Source organism: Exophiala aquamarina (assembly GCF_000709125.1).
Source record: "Exophiala aquamarina CBS 119918 chromosome Unknown aczIA-supercont1.1, whole genome shotgun sequence".
NCBI classification, from domain to species: domain Eukaryota; kingdom Fungi; phylum Ascomycota; class Eurotiomycetes; order Chaetothyriales; family Herpotrichiellaceae; genus Exophiala; species Exophiala aquamarina.
In genome coordinates this window covers 5,152,919-5,171,235 of record NW_013550587.1, presented here as the reverse complement: position 1 = coordinate 5,171,235, position 18,317 = coordinate 5,152,919, and the positions used below count along the sequence as shown (strand labels likewise).

At 49.8% G+C, this 18,317-nt stretch overlaps 5 protein-coding genes across 5 annotated transcripts; 4 read left to right on the top strand and 1 right to left on the bottom strand.

Annotated features, from left to right (window-relative positions):
• Positions 1 to 3,346: 3,346 nt before the first annotated feature.
• A1O9_01805 (uncharacterized protein) lies at positions 3,347 to 5,413 on the top strand (the record flags this gene model as incomplete). The annotated part of the gene is made up of 3 exons (XM_013410963.1): positions 3,347 to 3,561; positions 3,674 to 4,125; positions 4,260 to 5,413. 3 exons carry the CDS (start codon positions 3,347 to 3,349, stop codon positions 5,411 to 5,413), a joined length of 1,821 nt encoding a protein of 606 aa, XP_013266417.1.
• Positions 5,414 to 6,984: 1,571 nt separating this feature from the next.
• Positions 6,985 to 8,200, top strand: A1O9_01804 (uncharacterized protein; the record flags this gene model as incomplete). The annotated part of the gene is made up of 3 exons (XM_013410962.1): positions 6,985 to 7,402; positions 7,591 to 7,962; positions 8,025 to 8,200. 3 exons carry the CDS (start codon positions 6,985 to 6,987, stop codon positions 8,198 to 8,200), a joined length of 966 nt encoding a protein of 321 aa, XP_013266416.1.
• A 37-nt stretch (positions 8,201 to 8,237) lies between these two features.
• Positions 8,238 to 10,455, bottom strand: A1O9_01803 (uncharacterized protein; the record flags this gene model as incomplete). The annotated part of the gene is made up of 2 exons (XM_013410961.1): positions 8,238 to 8,883; positions 8,936 to 10,455. The coding sequence occupies 2 exons, from the start codon at positions 10,453 to 10,455 to the stop codon at positions 8,238 to 8,240; spliced, it is 2,166 nt and encodes a 721-aa protein (XP_013266415.1).
• A 1,428-nt stretch (positions 10,456 to 11,883) lies between these two features.
• Positions 11,884 to 13,762, top strand: A1O9_01802 (uncharacterized protein; the record flags this gene model as incomplete). Its single annotated transcript, XM_013410960.1, has 7 exons — positions 11,884 to 12,289; positions 12,343 to 12,546; positions 12,599 to 12,856; positions 12,907 to 13,050; positions 13,102 to 13,269; positions 13,325 to 13,512; positions 13,571 to 13,762. 7 exons carry the CDS (start codon positions 11,884 to 11,886, stop codon positions 13,760 to 13,762), a joined length of 1,560 nt encoding a protein of 519 aa, XP_013266414.1.
• Positions 13,763 to 15,677: 1,915 nt separating this feature from the next.
• A1O9_01801 (uncharacterized protein) lies at positions 15,678 to 16,757 on the top strand (the record flags this gene model as incomplete). The annotated part of the gene is made up of 1 exon (XM_013410959.1): positions 15,678 to 16,757. Exon 1 carries the CDS (start codon positions 15,753 to 15,755, stop codon positions 16,755 to 16,757), a length of 1,005 nt encoding a protein of 334 aa, XP_013266413.1. The 5' UTR covers positions 15,678 to 15,752.
• Positions 16,758 to 18,317: the final 1,560 nt, after the last annotated feature.

The following is an 18,317-nucleotide window of genomic DNA, read 5'->3' as shown; positions in this document are numbered from 1 at the left end:
TTACTCAGCAATTTTAGCAAGGTGTCGGAATTGCCAAAGATCCTCGATGTATGATGAGCTTGGTGAAGCCGCCTAGTAAAATTCCTCTTGAACAAGGGCAGCGTTTGACTTTCAAATTTGAAATCGTTGACGTATCCCTTTCTCATGTTCAGTTCGAGGTAGTGGTGGCTCGTACGAATCGACTCACGATAAGCCTTTCGGAGCCGGACTCATTTCTTTCCGTGCCACGGCTTAGTCAGCATGTCTGCCTGGAGGTGCCTGGGTGAAGGTGCGGGTGAGCATTAATTGATGTTACTATTTCAAACCTTCATATGACCACCACTAGATTACTCGTTCTGCCTGCTCAACCTCCTCTCACAGGGCAGAATTCGGATATCCATTCAGCTCGGACATTGTCGTAGCAACCATAAGCCGGCCGAAAGGCAAAGGTAAGGATGCTTGAAGTTCCCACCATGCGTTGTGTCTTGATATCCGCTGTCACCACATGAATGTGACATGAATCGCTTCTCTGCCTGGTACTTATCTGAAAAGCTACCGTCAACCCTATTCTAGCTTCTCTTTCTTCCTTTGCAGACCTTAAACTTTGTTGGCCTTGTACTTTTGACTATGGATCCTGAAGCTGCTGATTCCTGAAGGAGCTCAAGTTTTGCCCCTCCGCCCAATCCCGGAGCCAGAACAGTTCTCCGAGTGCAGGAGTCCATGGACTATCGAAAGCAAGAGAGTTTAAATGACTCCACAGCACAAGTAGAGGCGCATTCAGCCCCAAAAGTTAACGCTGTGTGGATAAATACATGAAACAAACGGCTTTTTGTTTCTGTTAAGAGAGTCTTTCGATCCGACGAATGCAGACACTACGGCTGAGAATTTGATCCGCTTCTTTTCGACATGTCTGAGGGATGCTACTCCAAGGTCAGTCGATAAACCTGCGATAAAGGGAATTGCACAGCGCGGCTTTTTCTTGGCCGATGCCTATCTCACCTACAAGTATTCCTACAAATCCTCTGGATTCATCAAACTCCACCTCACTGGCTGGCTGAATGATTGTGTCAGTACTGGGAAGTTTATCCGCAGTCGACCGTGGGGACCCGCAATGGGTCACTTTCTCACATGTTTAGAAAATGATTTTGACTGAATTTCAAGATGCTTTTCATAACGGGTGTTATGGGCTCGACGTTACTCTCGCACGAGCTTCAACTATCGTCCTATAGTCAGTCCCAATTCATGCATCCGCGATATTATACCAGCAGCTCCGGAAAGGAGAAAGGATAACTTGTAAACCTTGCGGAAATCGAGCTCTGTCTTCAATACTCCGCGCCTGGCATCGACCTTGATGTTTTCAAAAGTTGATGCCAAATCCATTATTCGTCATGAAAAAAGATGCGAAGGGATGGGTCTGTCATTAACTCTCTGAATTTGAGGTCCCTGTCATCTAGGCGACTCTTGACGCTCATACTTATATCGATACTGGGCTTGATGTTCTGGTCTACGTCGGTATCCCTCTTTATCCATCAGCGGCTTTACCTATTGGCCTCAGGCATCTTTAGTATGGAAAGGCTAACATCTTACCCAGCATGTCACAAAATTGACGCAAGCAGAGCGTGGTGTCATACCGCAATCCACTCTTAAACACCATCGATTTCATACTCCTGTACATGGCCCGTGGTGTCCGTCACGGCCTCTTTCAAGATGACAAGCTGCTACATGATGTTCTATCCGCCGCTGAAGGCGCCATGATCTTCATACTCTTGGGGAGGATCCTCATCTTCCCGGTGTTGGGCGAATGCGCCATGGCGGTGCTGGGATGATGTCTCTTCATCTTCCAGTAGAACAACTCGTCGCTAAGCGCACAGTTACTCAAATAGCCAATCTAACTAGTGTGATTCCCGAGTCCTGGCCTTCTATATTGGTACCGAGTCCAGCAGGACGAAGGAGCCGGTATTACATAGCAAGCGGTGCCTTGGACGAGACACAGTCCGTACGCGAGTATCAATTTCATCGAAAAGAGTGGCCTAAAGCCCGATCAGATCCGTCGCAAACACTACCAGTACCGTTAACATCTCCTACTGAAGGACTGATTGGATGCGGAAATCCGCGCGATAATTCTCCATGTCTGTCGTCTGGATGCCCAGCTTCGAAATGTCGGCTCCGACAGCAGTCGCCATTGGCCATCCGGCTGCCGCTAGCAGAGTTTATGCAATGACGTGCTCTACTAATAAGTAGTTCAATGCCCCTGAGGCTCACAGCCCAACTCTACGAGCTGTGGTGGTCGGGTCACGTATGAGCTGAATTTGCCTCGAATTAATTTCTTCCATCATGGGAGTCAACGCTTTTGACAATCCCTTAATTCAGTATCAACTTCAATCACTCTATCTAAAACGTGCAGGGATTCCCTTAAAATATCCTTCAACTCATTCTGTCACTATCTACGTGAAGAATCTGGAGTGTTAATCCTATTTGATGGAGCAAGCTGGCCTCAGAACTGCCTTGATTAGCTACAAATGGTTTCTTTGACCGCTGCTTTCCGATCGAAACAAACAGAAATATGTAAGTGAATGGTGTGCGCCCGAGACCGGAGAATCAGTGGTTGTCATTCGGTCGTTTATCCAAGAGAGGCAATGAGTGTCTCCCAAGGAAGCTTCTTGAGGCCACCGCGACATCACGATGCGACTTGCCGCACCGATCGCTCGATTTTGACGATGGTGGGCAAGAAGGAGAACTCCATCCATGCAACAGTCCAAAGGACACCCTAAGCCACTGTACATGACTTAGTTTGAGCAGAATTTTCGCCGGCCAATAATCTAATCTGATTAGATGATCTTCATCTGATATGACATCTGATATGATCCCTTCTGATGTAGGCCAAGCGACCCCTCTCCACACAAGCATCATCCTTCCTCCCTCCTGACCCATCAAACTCCCCATGAGCATTTGACTTCCTACAGTATTTGTACGATTTCGTGTAGGTGTAGAGCACTCCACAGCTGTCGTTCTCAACAGATTGGCAGTTTCCTCTGGTCATCGAGCCAACAATGGTCTCCGATTCCGCATTGAACGTGGTGTTGCCGAGGTTGTCGCAATTGGCATTCCATGCAATGCCAGGGATGGGAACTAAAATGTAACTTTGATCATTGGGTATGTTGTGCTTCAAACTGCGCTTTCGTTCCTCTTCAAGTTCATGTGTCGTGACCCTTGCACCTGTAAGACTGAATTGATCGACATGGCTTTTTCGAGGCTCTTTATCTGAGAAATAACTGCCCGAGTTTTCGCATCAACTTCCAGTATCCAGCTGTATGGAGGGCCGGTCAATCTCTGTGCTTTTTCATCATTTGGGCTTGGCGACTTTACGATGGCCTTCTCGCAGCAAGGGAGCGTTGGTACCGCTTCACGCCCGTCAACAGACACTGCTGTAGCAGAAATTCCCCGAGATATCGTTGATGAGGAGAAGCCCCCTATAGATCTGAACAACAACCAGCCACAATCCGACCATGAGGACCAGCAACATAGCCAGGACATACTCAACACAGCTTGGGGTAAGCATGGCAAGACTTACATGTGGATAGGGTATGTTTCCTTCCAGTGTCGAAACACAATCTCTGGATACTGATACTGCATCTTAGCATTGCACTCATGTGGACAATATTGTAAGCCTGATGATGCTCTTGATTGCTTTCAGTCAACTCGCTAATGTCCAGAACAGCGAATTAGACCACGCAACGATCTACAACTATCAAAACTATGCTGCCTCGGATTTCAGACAGATCGCTCTCTTAGGAGCATTGATGACAGCTGGTACCATCATCAGCGCCGTATTGAAACCTCCGATTGCTAGGATATCGGACGTTGCTGGTCGAGCCGAGACATACGTTGCTGTGGTCATTTTCTACATCATCTCATATATTCTCTGTGCGTCTGCCAAAAGCTTTGCTCAATACGCTGGAGGATATGTCATTTATTGCATAGGCCAGACTGGCATGCAAATTCTCAATCAAGTCATCGTCGCGGATATTACTTCGTCTAGGTGGCGTGGTCTTGCTAATGGATTAGTGAATCTGCCCTTTATGATCATTCCCTGGGTTTCAGCATTCATTGTTGACAGTGTGCTAGCAAATATTGGTTGGCGATGGGGTGAGTTTTTGATGCCTGTGGCTTCCTTCGTCTCTTCAGTTTTCACCTGATATTCAATTATCGGCCTTTTGTTCTCCTTACAAGAGACCTTGCTGTGCTTGCGCAGATTGGGCAAAAAGACTGATCAGTAACAGGTATTGGAATGTTCTCAATCATCCTGCCGACCACATCCGTGGCCGTCATCATCCCACTTATCTGGTTTCAACATCGCGTTAAGAAAGCCGGTGGTACAGTGCGCAAGGAGATCTCCGTGGCCGGGTTCTTAACCCAAATCGACCTGGGTGGGATGGTCCTCCTTTGTGGCGGATGCGCAATGTTGTTGCTACCGATAGCCTTGGCAGGAAACACTGCCGATGGCTGGAGAACTCCCTGGGTTCCTGCCTTGATTGTGCTTGGTGTCTTGTCCTTACTCGGCCTTGTCTACTACGAAGGCCGCGTCGCTGTCAAACCAGTCATACCGCCACGATTTGTGCGAAACATCTCGTTAGTCCTTGCCTTCCTGATTGGATTACTTGACGCCTTTGCGTACAGTATCACTCATACCTACATGTATGCATGGGCAACAGTTGTTCACGACTTCTCTGCGCGCAATGCTACTTTCCTCACGTATACAGCGGGCTGTGTACAAGTCTTGACCGGTCTAGGCACAGGGTTTGTTATGTACCGCACCAAGAGGTATAAGTTTCTCCTCCTGTTAGGAATTATAGTTCGACTCATCGGTTACGGCTTTATGATGCGCCTTCGTGGTGCTAACAACTCGACCGCGGAAATCTTCATCATGCAGGTCATCCAAGGAGCTGGAAGTGGAGCAGTGGGGACAATTGTTATTGTTGTGGCTCAGGTCGTGGTGCCACGAGAGGAGCTTGCACAAGCTACTGCACTGGAGCTACTCTTCATCTATCTCGGGAACAGTCTTGGTTCGGCAATCGCTGGGACGATATACACAAGCCTCTTCAAGGAAAGACTGCGTCACTGGATGGAACCTTCGACAGCAGCAGCGACTATCGATGCGGTGTACGACAAGATCACTGGTGGATTACCTGATCCCGGAACAAGCGAACGGATGGCCGTGAACCACGCATATTCCGACATTCTGCGGTATATGACGATTGCAGCACTGGTGGCCTCTACCTTACCCATGATCATGATATGGTTCTTACCAAATTTGAAACTGAGTGACAACCACAATCTATCCAAGAACTTGACAGACGAACAACGGCCGAAAAGACCCGGGAGGGGGAAAAATGAGACTTGGCTCCAGAAATGGCAGCGTAGAGCTCGTTGGTGATATTTAGAATCACGATTCATTAGAAAATAGTTTGCTGAAGACCAGAAAACTGATTTGGGGAAGGACTAAAAAGCATGCGATTCACCTGAGAAGGGGTGTTCAGGCCTCAGCGAATACTAGAAAAGAAGAGTTTCGGAGCCCATTGAGAACCATCTCACGACTTTTGATGAACGGCTGTTTAAATGAAAGCACGATAGGCTTATTCCACACATTATTCCAAAGATGAGTACTGGCCAAGTTAGCAATGGCGGGCTTCGTCTTGAGAACAATGCGGGGATTCACCCGGGAAATTGAAACCAAACATATATTTATTTCTTGAAGATACAATATGCCGCTTCCCGCCATGAAGCGGGAATACTGTAGCCTTGCATGCAACCCCTGTGAGTAGAGAGCACCAAGGCATGAGGACAAATGTTTAACCGCCGCATCGTACCTCAGCAAACAGCAGATCTGAACACTCATTGACTTGCCTCAGTGGACCAACCATAAGGCCGGAAATATTGGGACTGGCTGCGCCTTACTCGTATTGCGCGGGCTGAGCATCACAGGTGGCCCGGCCAGATTCTTCAGAGTTTCGTGTTACGAGTACGAGGTCCCAACCAATCGACCTCCCAGGACGCCACCAGTTCTGCCCCTCCAACGGTCTCCTGCCTGCCGTTTGAGGCACAGACGCAAGGCTGCCGGTAGCGCAGCAAAGGCCCGGAAATAGAAACCATTGGGTTTTGCCCGGGAGGCCGAGGCCGTGGCAAAGTTCCCGTGTCCTGGGATGGGCTATTCCCAAAATCTGGGGGAAGGATCGTGGGCCCCACTCTCTATTTCTGATATGTATGTATACTCCGTGCTTACCGAGTACGGGAACTCCCCATGGTTGACAAAGTCTGCCTGGCGTGCTTTACTTACCGTGGGCAGGGAGCAGCATGACTTAATAACATGATGTGGCAATGCTCGTCGGTATGTGTGTTTGGTGGCGGCGACAGGCCGGAAACATCCTCTGATTAGATCAGCATTACGAACTACTGTATCTGGGTTATTGGGATCGATCTACGAGGTACAGGATTTCCACGAGAGCCGCACCACCGGCTCTCTACCAACATTGGCAAAGATGACGGCCGTGCATTGCTCATGTTGTTTCGAAAGAGGGTCGAACGTTCGTCCGCAAAGTCCGTCCTCTCATAATAGTATCGGCTATGGTACATAGCCGATTATGTCTCTGGCATAGCCTGATTTCTGAAATCGTTGCAGACCAAACGGGTACTCAAAGCCACCACCGCCGTTCTCTACGAATCTGATCAAGAGGGTGGATAAATGAGATGCTCGATAATTCGTGTAGCGTGCTTAGAAACCAGTTTCCAGCGGTGGAGTTTTGAGTTTCAAACTAACTACCTAGGTGCTATATATCAATGATCGCCACCGTTGTCTATTAGGATCCTTCATGATGGTAGCATTTTTGGACACGAGCGTGATTTCCATTGAGAGCGTGTTAGAGTTTTTTCTCCTCTACCATAAAACCCTGTCGTAAATCCTTGTGCACCGGTTGTATGTGCGCGATTCGTATCCACGGTGCTCACAATATGCCGAAACAGGATATTGTCGAGGCTGTTAATGGAAATGAGAGTGAGGAAACAAACTTCACGAAAAGAGTGACCGAAGCGCCAGTGTTGCCCTCGTATGCCGATCTTCCTCCTGTTCCCAATATGCCACATGGGTGCACATGGGGCTTGTGGGACAGAAAAGGCCACCAAGACGAACTCGGCACCTTGAACCTTTTGACTCCCTCGACCATCTTGGCAGCTAAAGACGAGATACAGTACGGAAGGAGTGTTGCCATCAACTGGTCACTCGATAACTGCGAGACGCCTCACTCAAATCGAAAGAAGCCCAATCATCGGATCCTGCAGCTTCCAGATTGGATAGGTCATGATGATGAGATTGAGATGAACACTCAAAGTGGGAGTCAGTGGGATGGTTTCCGTGAGCATCCCGTTGCAAGTAAATCATTGGGTTTCAGGCTGATTATAGGAACTCGAAGGACACTGGGCTCATCAACCATCCAAAAGATATTACAATGGCGTATCACATTCTGACATTACCGATGCAAATGCACCAGTCCGGAATGGAATTGATCGTAGGAGAATTCGTTATGTCTTGATAGGAATGTTCTGATCTGATCGTCTTAGAATGGTCAAAGCGAGGCGGCATCGTCGGCCGGGGTATTCTCCTAGATTATTCCAGATGGGCTGAGAGCCAGGGCATTCGATACTCCCCAATCGAGCGTCACGCCATATCTGAAAAAGACCTGGAAGCCGTGGCCACCTGGCAAGGCACAGATTTTCGAGAGGGAGATATCCTCTTGATACGGTCCGGGTTTGTCAAATGGTATAAAGAATCAAGTCCACAAGCGCGTAGAACCGGGACAGTGGATGGTTCAAGTTGGGCCGGTGTGGAGGGAACTAAAGAATCCGTGGCATGGTTATGGAATAAGCACTTTTCCTGTGTTGGCGGGGATGCCAATGTCTTCGAGGCCTGGCCTGCAAAAGACGAGAGATACAGTGCGTTCAATGCCGCTTGGGATTATCCATTCATGATGCCAAATTTGACTGACGATCTCTAGGACTGCATGACAATCTGATTGCGCTCTTCGGAATGCCTGTTGGAGAGATGTTTGACTTGGAAAAGCTGGCGGAAGTGTGCCAACAACTCAATAAATGGAGCTTTATGTTTACAAGCGCCCCCTTGAATTTCCCAGGGGGTGTTGCAAGCCCGCCAAATGCGATCTGTATCCTTTAAAATTGCATGATATAAGAGATTAACATACTGAGCGTTTCTAAAATTCATAGTCAAAATCTCCCCAAGATCCATCGTCATAGATGCTTTGCCAATCTGTACCTGGGTAGGCAACAGGCATGGTTGGCATGGTTGGAAGAAGATATCGTGCAGTTGGGTGACCCGACATGGCATATAGCTGGGATAGACTTGGGTCTTGGTAGATGGCTTTGCCGTTGGCCAAGGCCTGCACTTCAACATGGAGGCTGTTTGGGGGGGCCATACCATGTTGAAATTGAGTTTTGGTCTGCACTGGTGATGCATTTACTGGTTCATTGGGAAGGAGCTCGTTCTTATCTTGAATGCGTCGCACAATCTTCTTGAAAAGGTGGAAGATCCAGCCACTAACTGGCCATGTTTCCTGCAATTCTTGCAAGGCCAGCATGGCAACTTTTGTCCTCACCGCGCCTAATTGTCCTTGAAGCTCATCACCTGAGTAAATGTCAACAGCTTGCATGCCCATTGCTGCAAATAAAGCTGGGACTATATGGATAGGGCATTGTAGAATGCGATTGCACCCCAGTAGATCTTGAACAATCTGAATTAATCGATTTGCCGCCTTCATTGCAAGAGCATGCGCATCTTTCATTGATGGTGGAGAAAGATCTTGTGGTTTGATGGAACGATGAGTCACTATTTCGAACCAACTAGATCTATATGTCAATGGTCGTGACTTCTCAAGGAGGTTTCATTGCTTACCTATATGCGATGTGCAGCATGCTCGTCCAGAGGCAAGAATTCGTCCGTTCCTGATGTAGTTCAGGGGGCAGGTTCGACTTCCACTGCTCAAGTTCCTCGGAACAGGTCTGAAACATATCGGCATTGCAAGATGTGGTCGCATTAAAGGCGGTGAAGGACTTTTCGACGATGCTTTCCGCAATCACAGAGAGATCGACCAAGGCAATAACGTAGAGAGCATCAACTATTTCTGGACAGCCAAATATTCCTGGACTCGTTACAGGTTGTTCATCGAAGTCAGCCTTTTCAAGTGGCTCCACATCACAATCGGCCTGTCGAATATGAACTGGCCTCCCTAATGCTGTTGCTGCATGCTTGTCTTCCACGAAGAGGGACCACCATATCCTTTTCCATAGGGATCGATCTTTCGGCCTCATGTCGGAGTGTCTGGTGGAACGATGCATCCCAAGGGTCAAGGCCAGGCTGATTGAGATTCCAAGCCAATGCCAGGTATCCTTATGATCTTCTAGGCCGTTCCACCAAAAGCTCATGAGAAAAACAGACTGGACGACTGTGACTTTATTTGGCTCGTGGTCGTTGTCATAGAGAACTTTGGCACGCTGGAAGAAGGTTTTCCGAGCCTGATATCGCGAGGTAAACCCAGCCTCCTGCAAAATTGAAAGATCGCAATGGCCCATGGCCATGAACAGCACGGACTGTAGTAATAGATATGATGGAGGATGGGTGGGATCTGCATAATGTGTAGCAAAGTCGTGTCGATCCAAGATCGGATAGTGTGGATGGACAAGGTCGAAATAGGTGCGGAACAGTTGATAGCAAATATTGACTGGGGGTATGGTGAAGGCTCCCTGTTGTTGCAGAAAGGACGTCAGAGAGCTGTTCTGCTCTATGACCGGGTTGGAAGGTTTGCTTTTGGGGAGGACATGGACGACATAATGCCTTTTGCGTAACAGGTTGTCCGATTCTGATTTGGCATGTACTTGCCTCAAGAGGTGGGTAAGATTGAAGGTTTCGCCCATGTACATTACGTGGACGACACCTTCCTTGACGTCTTGAGGCATTTCGGCATTGGTAGCCTTGTCAAGCACCTGAGCGTAGAGGGTCGTCTCTTCTGCTTCCCGAGCAGGGTCTACAACCTCGTGCTCGCTGGTGGTAGTAGACGTTCCTGGAATGTGAGCCGCGTGGGCTTCCCTGGGGACATTCCGCAGCTCTCTGAGAGGATCATAAACATTGCCATGGACTATTGGTTTTTGAATGACAGGAGCTTCAGCGATACCATTGAGGTCCTGCTGAGAGGTGGATGGCGACGTGGACAGTTTTCTCTTCTTTCCTCGTTTACTCTCGATCAAGGTGCAAGGACGGTTGGCATTTTCACAGTTGGTACATGGGCGCCCCTTTGCGGCAGCATTACATTTGACTCGCCGTGAATGACACCATGTGCAAGCAACAGCAGAGCGCTGTCGTGGTCTTCCCCTCTGTGTGGACGAAGCCTGGAAATGCTGATCCGTCTGTGGAGTCATATCCCTCGGCCGTGGAGGTGTGAGGTAGAAGAAGTGGGAAGATTCTGTCATAGGCTATGCCCCGCGATAACGGTTCTTTTGAAGGGACGAAGAAGCCTCTGAAGAGTTGGGGTAATTCTGGGTTGACAGCGAAGCCCACGACGTTCCAGACTGGCTTCTTACAGTACTCTTTCTTACCTGTAGGTGGCTTGGGGGGACGCTAGGCTCCCCCCCACCCGGTTCTCTAGTTGGTTGTTAACCCAGGCTCTGAGCGTGATTATTGGGCCCATTCCTGGGTGGGAAGACTTGTTGACCCTTAACACCTGATCGTTCTGACCACACACATGTACGGAGTCCTTGGCGGGCATCGGTGTAGGAGGACTCAGTTGTTTTATATTGAGCGAGCATGTACGCGTAAACATGAATCCCCAATAACCATACCATAATCGCAGCAGAACTCCTTGCAAGTGTCATTGTGGGATCGCACCCCCGTCACCGACCTCTCTGACCCTGTTTTTGCCCATTGGCCTGCAAGGGTAACCGTGCGAGGTGGTGAGGGACGAGGTAGGAGTAACTTGGTGAGGATGCAACCAGGTGGTTGACCCATACTAGAGTCAATTCCGCCTTCCGCTCTGGCGCCAATATGCAGCTAGCACCTGCCTTTGGAGAGCATGGCGTTGATCTTCAGTTTGAGAAGCTCGCTTCTGAGAGGATTTGGAGAAGGGCGATCCTTGCCAGAACATCCACAAGATGCGGCTTCTGAACCCGTTATGTTGCTCCTGCTAGTGCCTACAGTAAAGGCCGCATACAGGGTTAAAGGGAGCCACCACAGGGATGACGAGATGGCTACTGGTCGCACGCGCCGTCTAGAGCTCGGATACCTTCAAGGTGCCCAGCACTGCATCGGACGATTTGCTTGAGGATGTGGAGCTTATCCTCCAACTCAGTACGGAGTACTCCGTACGGGGTATTGGTAGTATGATTCCATCGGCGTTAGCTGGCCTGGTCAACGTGGGCGAGATCCTCACAGGGCAATCACCTTACGAGTACTCCGTGCCATGTCTGCCTCGTCGGGCATAGAGGTGCTTTTGCTTGAACCGACGTGCTTGAACCGACGTGCTAGACATGCTACTGTCTGCAGAATGTAGCCAGCTGGCACGTCCCGCGCCGAACGACTCCATGCAACTGACTGAGAGCTTGCTAGTCCTCCTGCACAATGCCAATTTCATGACTCTGACCAGTTATAGCCGAGTAGTCAGCATGAGTAGCCTACAGACTAAGGAACTTGCCAGACATGGATCTACCACTACTACGAGGTACAGGGACAACCAAATTTATATGAATGACTCGCGCCCCCCCTTGACACCTCCGTGCACCTGAATGCCGATTTCATCTTGCGTCTTCGCTCGTCTTTTGCACCTCTGACTTCTCGAAGGTGCCGTCGACAGCATGGCAAGGACCTACACCTTATATAACCTACGGATTATCCTGGTTTTGACACTGGGCAGTTTCACCTTTGGCTACGGCTTTTCGGTGATTAGCAACACCATCGGGCAACCCGGGTTCATTGCTTACTTCAATCTGGCAAATCGTTCCGACTATACCAATGCCATTATAGGTACCATCAATGGACTATTCTGTGCCGGGGCGCTTTTCGGTGCCCTACATGTTGGCTGGATGTGTGAGGCTCGTGGAAGGAAAGAGACCATGTATCTGGCCTCGGCTGTCAACATTCTAGGAGGTGCTCTTGAAACAGGTTCGGTCAATATGGCCATGTTTCTCGTATCCCGATTCATTGCAGGCTGGGGCATAGGAATGATGGTTGTTTTGATTCCAATCTACCAGGCCGAGATCTGTGAGTTCCCACCGGAATATATTCCTGACTGTTGAAACTTATATGTACCTCAGCACCTCCAAATGCTCGCGGCTTCTTAGTCGGCCAACATGGTACATGGATTGTTCTAGGATATGCCGTTGCTGGTTGGGTCGGCGCTGGTACATATTATTCATCCAATCTCTCCTTCCAATGGCGGTTCCCAATTGCTTTGGCCATCCTCCCGCCGCTTGCCCTAGCCTTGTGTTCCCCTTGGATCCCAGAGTCCCCCCGATGGCGTAAGTAGACCCTGAAAGGCTCGGATTCGGTACACGACACTGATAGATGCAGTACTTACCAAAGATCGACGAGAGGAAGCCTGGAACATTGTCAGACGGCTGCACGGAGGTGATGGCGATGATCCTAAGCTCCTTCAATTTGCTCGGGAAGAGTTCTATCAAATGACCGAACAGGTCCGTGTAGATGCGGCTGCCTGGAATGAAGGTGGTTGGAAGGGCATGCTCACCAAGAAATCCTATCAAAAGCGATTCTGGATGGGTTTCTTCATTCAGTATGCTGCCCAAAGCACCGGCGCTCAGGTGATCTATGGTATGTCGGGAGACGCGTGAACTCCGTCAAATGCTGACCCAGAACTATAGTGTATATAATCACGCTGTACCAGAACCTAGGCCTCACCGGCGGCGTCCCGTTGATACTCGGAGCTGCATATGTCACGGTAGCATGGCTCTCGAATTTTGCAGGCGCTCTGGTCCTCGATAGAGTGGGACGAAAGCCACTTTTGAGTAAGTTCATCAGCCTGTTAGTTCGAGACAGAGTCGTTGAACTTTTGCTAGTTACTGGATTGACCGGTTGTATGATCTCTCTATCCTTGGAGACGGCGATGATTGCTCAATTTGCTGGAACAACCAACAAAGCCGGACTTTCAATGGGCGTCTTCTTCTCGTTCTGCTTCATATCATTCTATGGAGGTGGTATCGATGTGGTCGGCTATGTTTACTGCTGTGAGTTGTCGGGCAAGCTCCCCAGCTCCCCAAGCTCGTAACTGACCCAGGACAGCGGAAATATTCCCAACTCATATCCGATCCCAAGGCGTTGCCTGGTCATTAGCAGGGACGTTCTTATCGACTTTGGTGTACGTCGAGTGCACGCCGACAGCATTGGCGAACATTCAGTGGAGATATTACATCATCTTTGTCTGTCTCACCGCCGTCAATGTGGTGATTTTCTATTTTTGGTGTCCCGAGGTAAGTGGTCTGAGCACTGTGGCGCTGTGTTACATTAACTCACCGTGTGCGTCCATAGACTAAAGGACTCTCGTTGGAGGAGATCAATGCGCTCTTCGGTGACGAGGTTGTGGTACATTTTTCAGATGCAACTGAGAAGCAACGAAGTGATAATGCGGCTAAAATATTAGCTGAGGACGAAGGAAGAGACTTTCCGATGCAGCAGACCAGTGGCGAGAGTGTGAGTACGACAGCAGAATTAAAAGTATAATTGGCATGAACTTGGATGGGGCCTGGTCATACTCGGGTAGCCCGTACTGGAGCATCTGTAAGAGAAAGGGACGGAGTATCTACGTAGATTACCAGGAGTGCACTCTGGCGTCATACGTACTTGCTACTATCAGAAGGAAGGTGCGACTGCAGTGCGGCCGCAATAACAATGATGCGGATGAATTGCCCTGCATCCATCATGGTTGGTACGTGGGCAGCGAGCTCCTTGAAACTCAATGACCCTCACACTGCAGGTCTTGCGTGTCTGAAGGGAAGGGCGTGGTGTCATGAGCATTATGTGGTAGTGACATACGGAGTACCTAGGTAGTATAGTGGTCTCTTCGACGGCTTTCTCTTGAAGGGCTTCCAAGATCTCAAATGCTAAAATAGGGTATCCGAGACAGCTGTTCCGCATTGGCCAGAGCGGGCAGTAATGAGCAATACAGGCCGCTTCAAAGTCCAAGGAGAACAAAAGCTGTCCGCCATTTGACGAAAGGATCAAAAATCGAGGTTGATCAGCGGGAATCATCGTCAGCTACGTATCCACACTGGCGATCGGGGGGTTGAGTGGAGCTGTGGTGTCTGTCTTGAATCTTGATCCATTATGCGACTACGAGTACGTCACATACAGGATGTACAGTATGTACAAATGTCCGTAGTCCGTAGGGTGGGCAGATCAGGGGTGGTCCTGCACTGCTACTGGTTGAGCTGCAAGGCTTTGGACTTCTCGCGGACTGGGCTGGCCCGAGTAGGCTGAAGGTGGAGAGCACACGCACAAAGTGTCGTTTTGGGGGGCAAGCTCGGGAACCTGAGTGCATTGCACGAATACAGTATCCGTACTCCTTACGGAGTACTCGCTAAAACACAGAGAGAGGGATGATCAATCCGACCCTAGGTATCCGAACTCCGCACTCCGTACTCGTACAAGTAGTACAGATTACTCGATAGCCAGATTATTGTGATTGAACCATGGCATGGCCCAAGGGGAACCAGGGTGGCTGTGAGAACTTGAAATGGGGCTTCGCGGGGGCCAACAAGGAGGCACAGGAGAGTGCCACGATCAAGGCAGTGACGGGCACTGTCCCGCTCCCCAGAAGCCCAGTGGAGGGTATTTCACGCAACAGGCCGCACACGTCTTGGCATACCGAGTCAGGTGCAGCCACCAAACTGTTGTGTGAAATAAGGGGTGGGTAGGATATTTTTATCTCCTAGCAGAGCCCCGACCAGGGTCACTCCCAGGGTGTCCAGGGTGGAGCAAAGTAATGGCCAATTGGGAGTGAATGGGAAAGTGGCAATCGATCCCTGGGTGGTGTCATTCGACCACAATCCCGTACCTTTAATCCCAATCCCGTCAATGGGACGGAGGTACCTAGGAGGCTGCCCCTGCCAGGCAAAGAGCAAGGTCGGCCTAAAGTGAGACATCCTGACTTTTGCACCTGCAGGTCAATCAAACCCTAAATTATCTGTCCCTGGTGACGGAGGTGGTTGGCTGGTAACACGACTTTGCCAGACTAACACTGCCAGATATGGACCATGGTAGACTACAGTATCTATCTCGACGGCCAGCCTCTAGCTTTTCCCAATTTACCCTCTTTCCTGCCCGTCTCCTTGTCTCCGTCTCTGAACTCCATTCTGCGTCCTGACTTGACTTGACTTCATCCTCTCGCTCGATGCCGTTGTGGTCAGGGCTTCTATGTGTTCCATGTGCATGTCCATCGACATTCTTCTGGTGCTAGGTTAAGCACTGCCAATTGGGAACACTACCTCGAGCTATCATCCTGCACTGCTTCTGCTACTGCTACATACATTGGTTTGACTACCAATGCCCCATTGTTCACCACCAGCTGGGACACCACTTTCGCTGAACTCGACTTCTCAATCCGACTAGCTGGTCTCATTCCAAAGCTTCCTCATAAACCACCACTGACGCTTCCTGCTTCATCATCCTAGTCACTCAACCTGAGCACCGAGTGCTACATACAATTTCGACCATGTCGACGCTCAAACTGGTTTCTGCGGGCTCAGATGTCCCCTCGTTGCTCCTAACACTTCCTCCCGAAGTCAGAGTCTTGATCTACAAATTCGCCTTTACGCGTTCTACACCTTTGAGACTGCGTTCGCCCACCAACAGGCGCCTTCGTCCAGCCCGACCTGCAAAAGACGATACGCGAGGCTTTTTGGATACTTGTCAACTCATTCGTTCAGAGGCAATTACTCTCTATTACAGCCTGAATCCTGTGATATTTCGGTCCACCGACCACGCCCTCTCGTTTATCTCAGATCCCACCATTCACCCTCATATCAAGCTATCCTTGGCCCACGTTGCAGTCGACTTTGGCGATACTCATGATGCCGATGCGATCCTCAAAGACCATATCAGCTTGGTTGACAGTAGCCTAGGCCACCTACCTCGTCTGAAAGCATTAGAAACCCGTTTCTACGCCCGTACCTTGGATTCGTATTACTCCTCACATTTTCAAACCTTGGCTCTAGCATTCGATGGTCTCGATGCTGACATGAATGCTCCTCCGTCTCCGAAATCGCCTCGTTCTCCCAGGAGCTCCATATCCTCTTCCGAAGACTTGCTAAGCATGGTCTCCTCCACATCTTCATTGTGTTCATGCCCACCAGAATGCGAACCAGAGCCAGACATGTCAATAGTGCAGGCGGAAGTCATGGAACAATATTGCTTCAGCCCCAGCGCAGCCATTGCCTTTGCGACATCCAAGCTCAAATTCTCCGTTGAAGCCTCTTCAGCACATTATCCTGGCGTAAAGCACGATAAGCTGATCTGCTACAACCTAAGGATGAGCGTTGACGGAGTTCGGAATACACTTGGTGGTGCCAAGGAAGCGGTCACCCAGCGTGTCAGGCGTGTAGGCATGCTACCCCGACAATTGAGCGAGATGTACGATACTGCCGCTGACGGCGGCTTCCACCAACGCGTGAGAGCAACGTTAGCAAGCTGTACTCGAATTGACGTGGGAGTATCGTGAAGTGTTCTCGAATTGGGGCCCCCGGCGCAGCATCAAGCATTGATTCGCGAATCCGTTCGACAAACTTGCCCGTTGCAACACGCCCAGTCTAGAACTACGCAAATCCCCGGGGCACCTCCGATTTGTCCAATCTCCTGAAAAGCCTGCAAGCTCAGAAAGAATCTCCGCATAAGCAGCCACAACTGCTCGAACCGAGCGGACCGTCCATGCATGCCAAGTCCCTACGGACTTTCGCAACATCATTACCAGTGACCCAGATTTCAATTTCATCTCTTCGGATCGGACTCCATGGGTCGATAGGGCCTGAAACCACACCTTCTATATACCTTGAACACGCGAAAGACCTAATCTCATCAGTTGATCACACCTGGAGTCGAGCTGGCGGGTCACTTGACCTCATCCTACACCTCGGTGACGATGCTATTACATTCGTTGCGCACCTGGCTTGACGTCGGACGGAACATGTTTGATTCTTTTTCATCACTAGATACCCTGTTTATCACTATTACTCCTAATCCTCATATTGTAATTATGAGTTTGACGATGAGAAATGAGAATATGAACCTATTATGAACATTATTTATATGCTTCCTCAGCGTCCTAGTCTTTATTGGTATCGGTACCGCCATGCTATCCTTGGTTGTGCTATGTTATTCCGCTAGCCCTACCTCTGGGATATTGACTTCCTTGCGCTATTCCCTCCAAGGCTGACAATGTGTTGACACACCTTCCACACAAATCCGGGAAGGATGCTCCTTTCCATAATCGCCCTTGCTCTGTTTTCTCCTGGATCTCTGCACGCGCACCCAACACTGGGTAAGTCATGTGTTCTGATCAGCCTCGATGGTTCCTCCTGTGACTGCCTAGGCGGAAATTAGGAAGAAACGTAATCTTAAGCCGACATTCTCGGAGTGAAGCCATCTATGCTAGGTAGCACAAGGCTGACAAAGTCGCCGAAGAGTGACCTGATCAGGCAGTCCCAATTGCTGACTTTCCACTCCATGACTGCCTCCCAAATAGCCAGCGACTGGCATCCACGGTGCTTGAGCGCCGCTATGTCCGCGTCTCCAGGTCGAAGGGACCTTTCCGATGGACACGAAACCCCATTTTCAAGTCGTCGTCCCAATACTCATTCAAAGCCACTGTGGGTCGACCACGAACCATCGCGAACAACCAATCAGTGTCAATGTACCAAAATGGCCTCTCAAGGCATCCTACGCAAGGTCGAGGAAACCAGCTCCTACGATGGTCCCAATAATGAGCCACACACCATCATTCCAAACTTCGTTGCACCCGACCGAGCCGCCAAGGTCTGTGAATTCAGACCAACGTCCATGCAAACGGGTCAGAAGCGCACGATGCATTTCGGGGAGAGATTTGACGATGGGGCCATTCAGCAAGGCATAAGCCTCCACCGCAGCCAGCAAGTCTGCATCTTGGCCGGACTCGGGTGCATCATCACGAAAGACGTCTTGGATGCGTTGCCCAAGCACACTTACCAAGTCTACCCGCACCCGAGCTTCACGCTTTCAGTCGCGCTGGCAGATGGCAGGTTCCAGC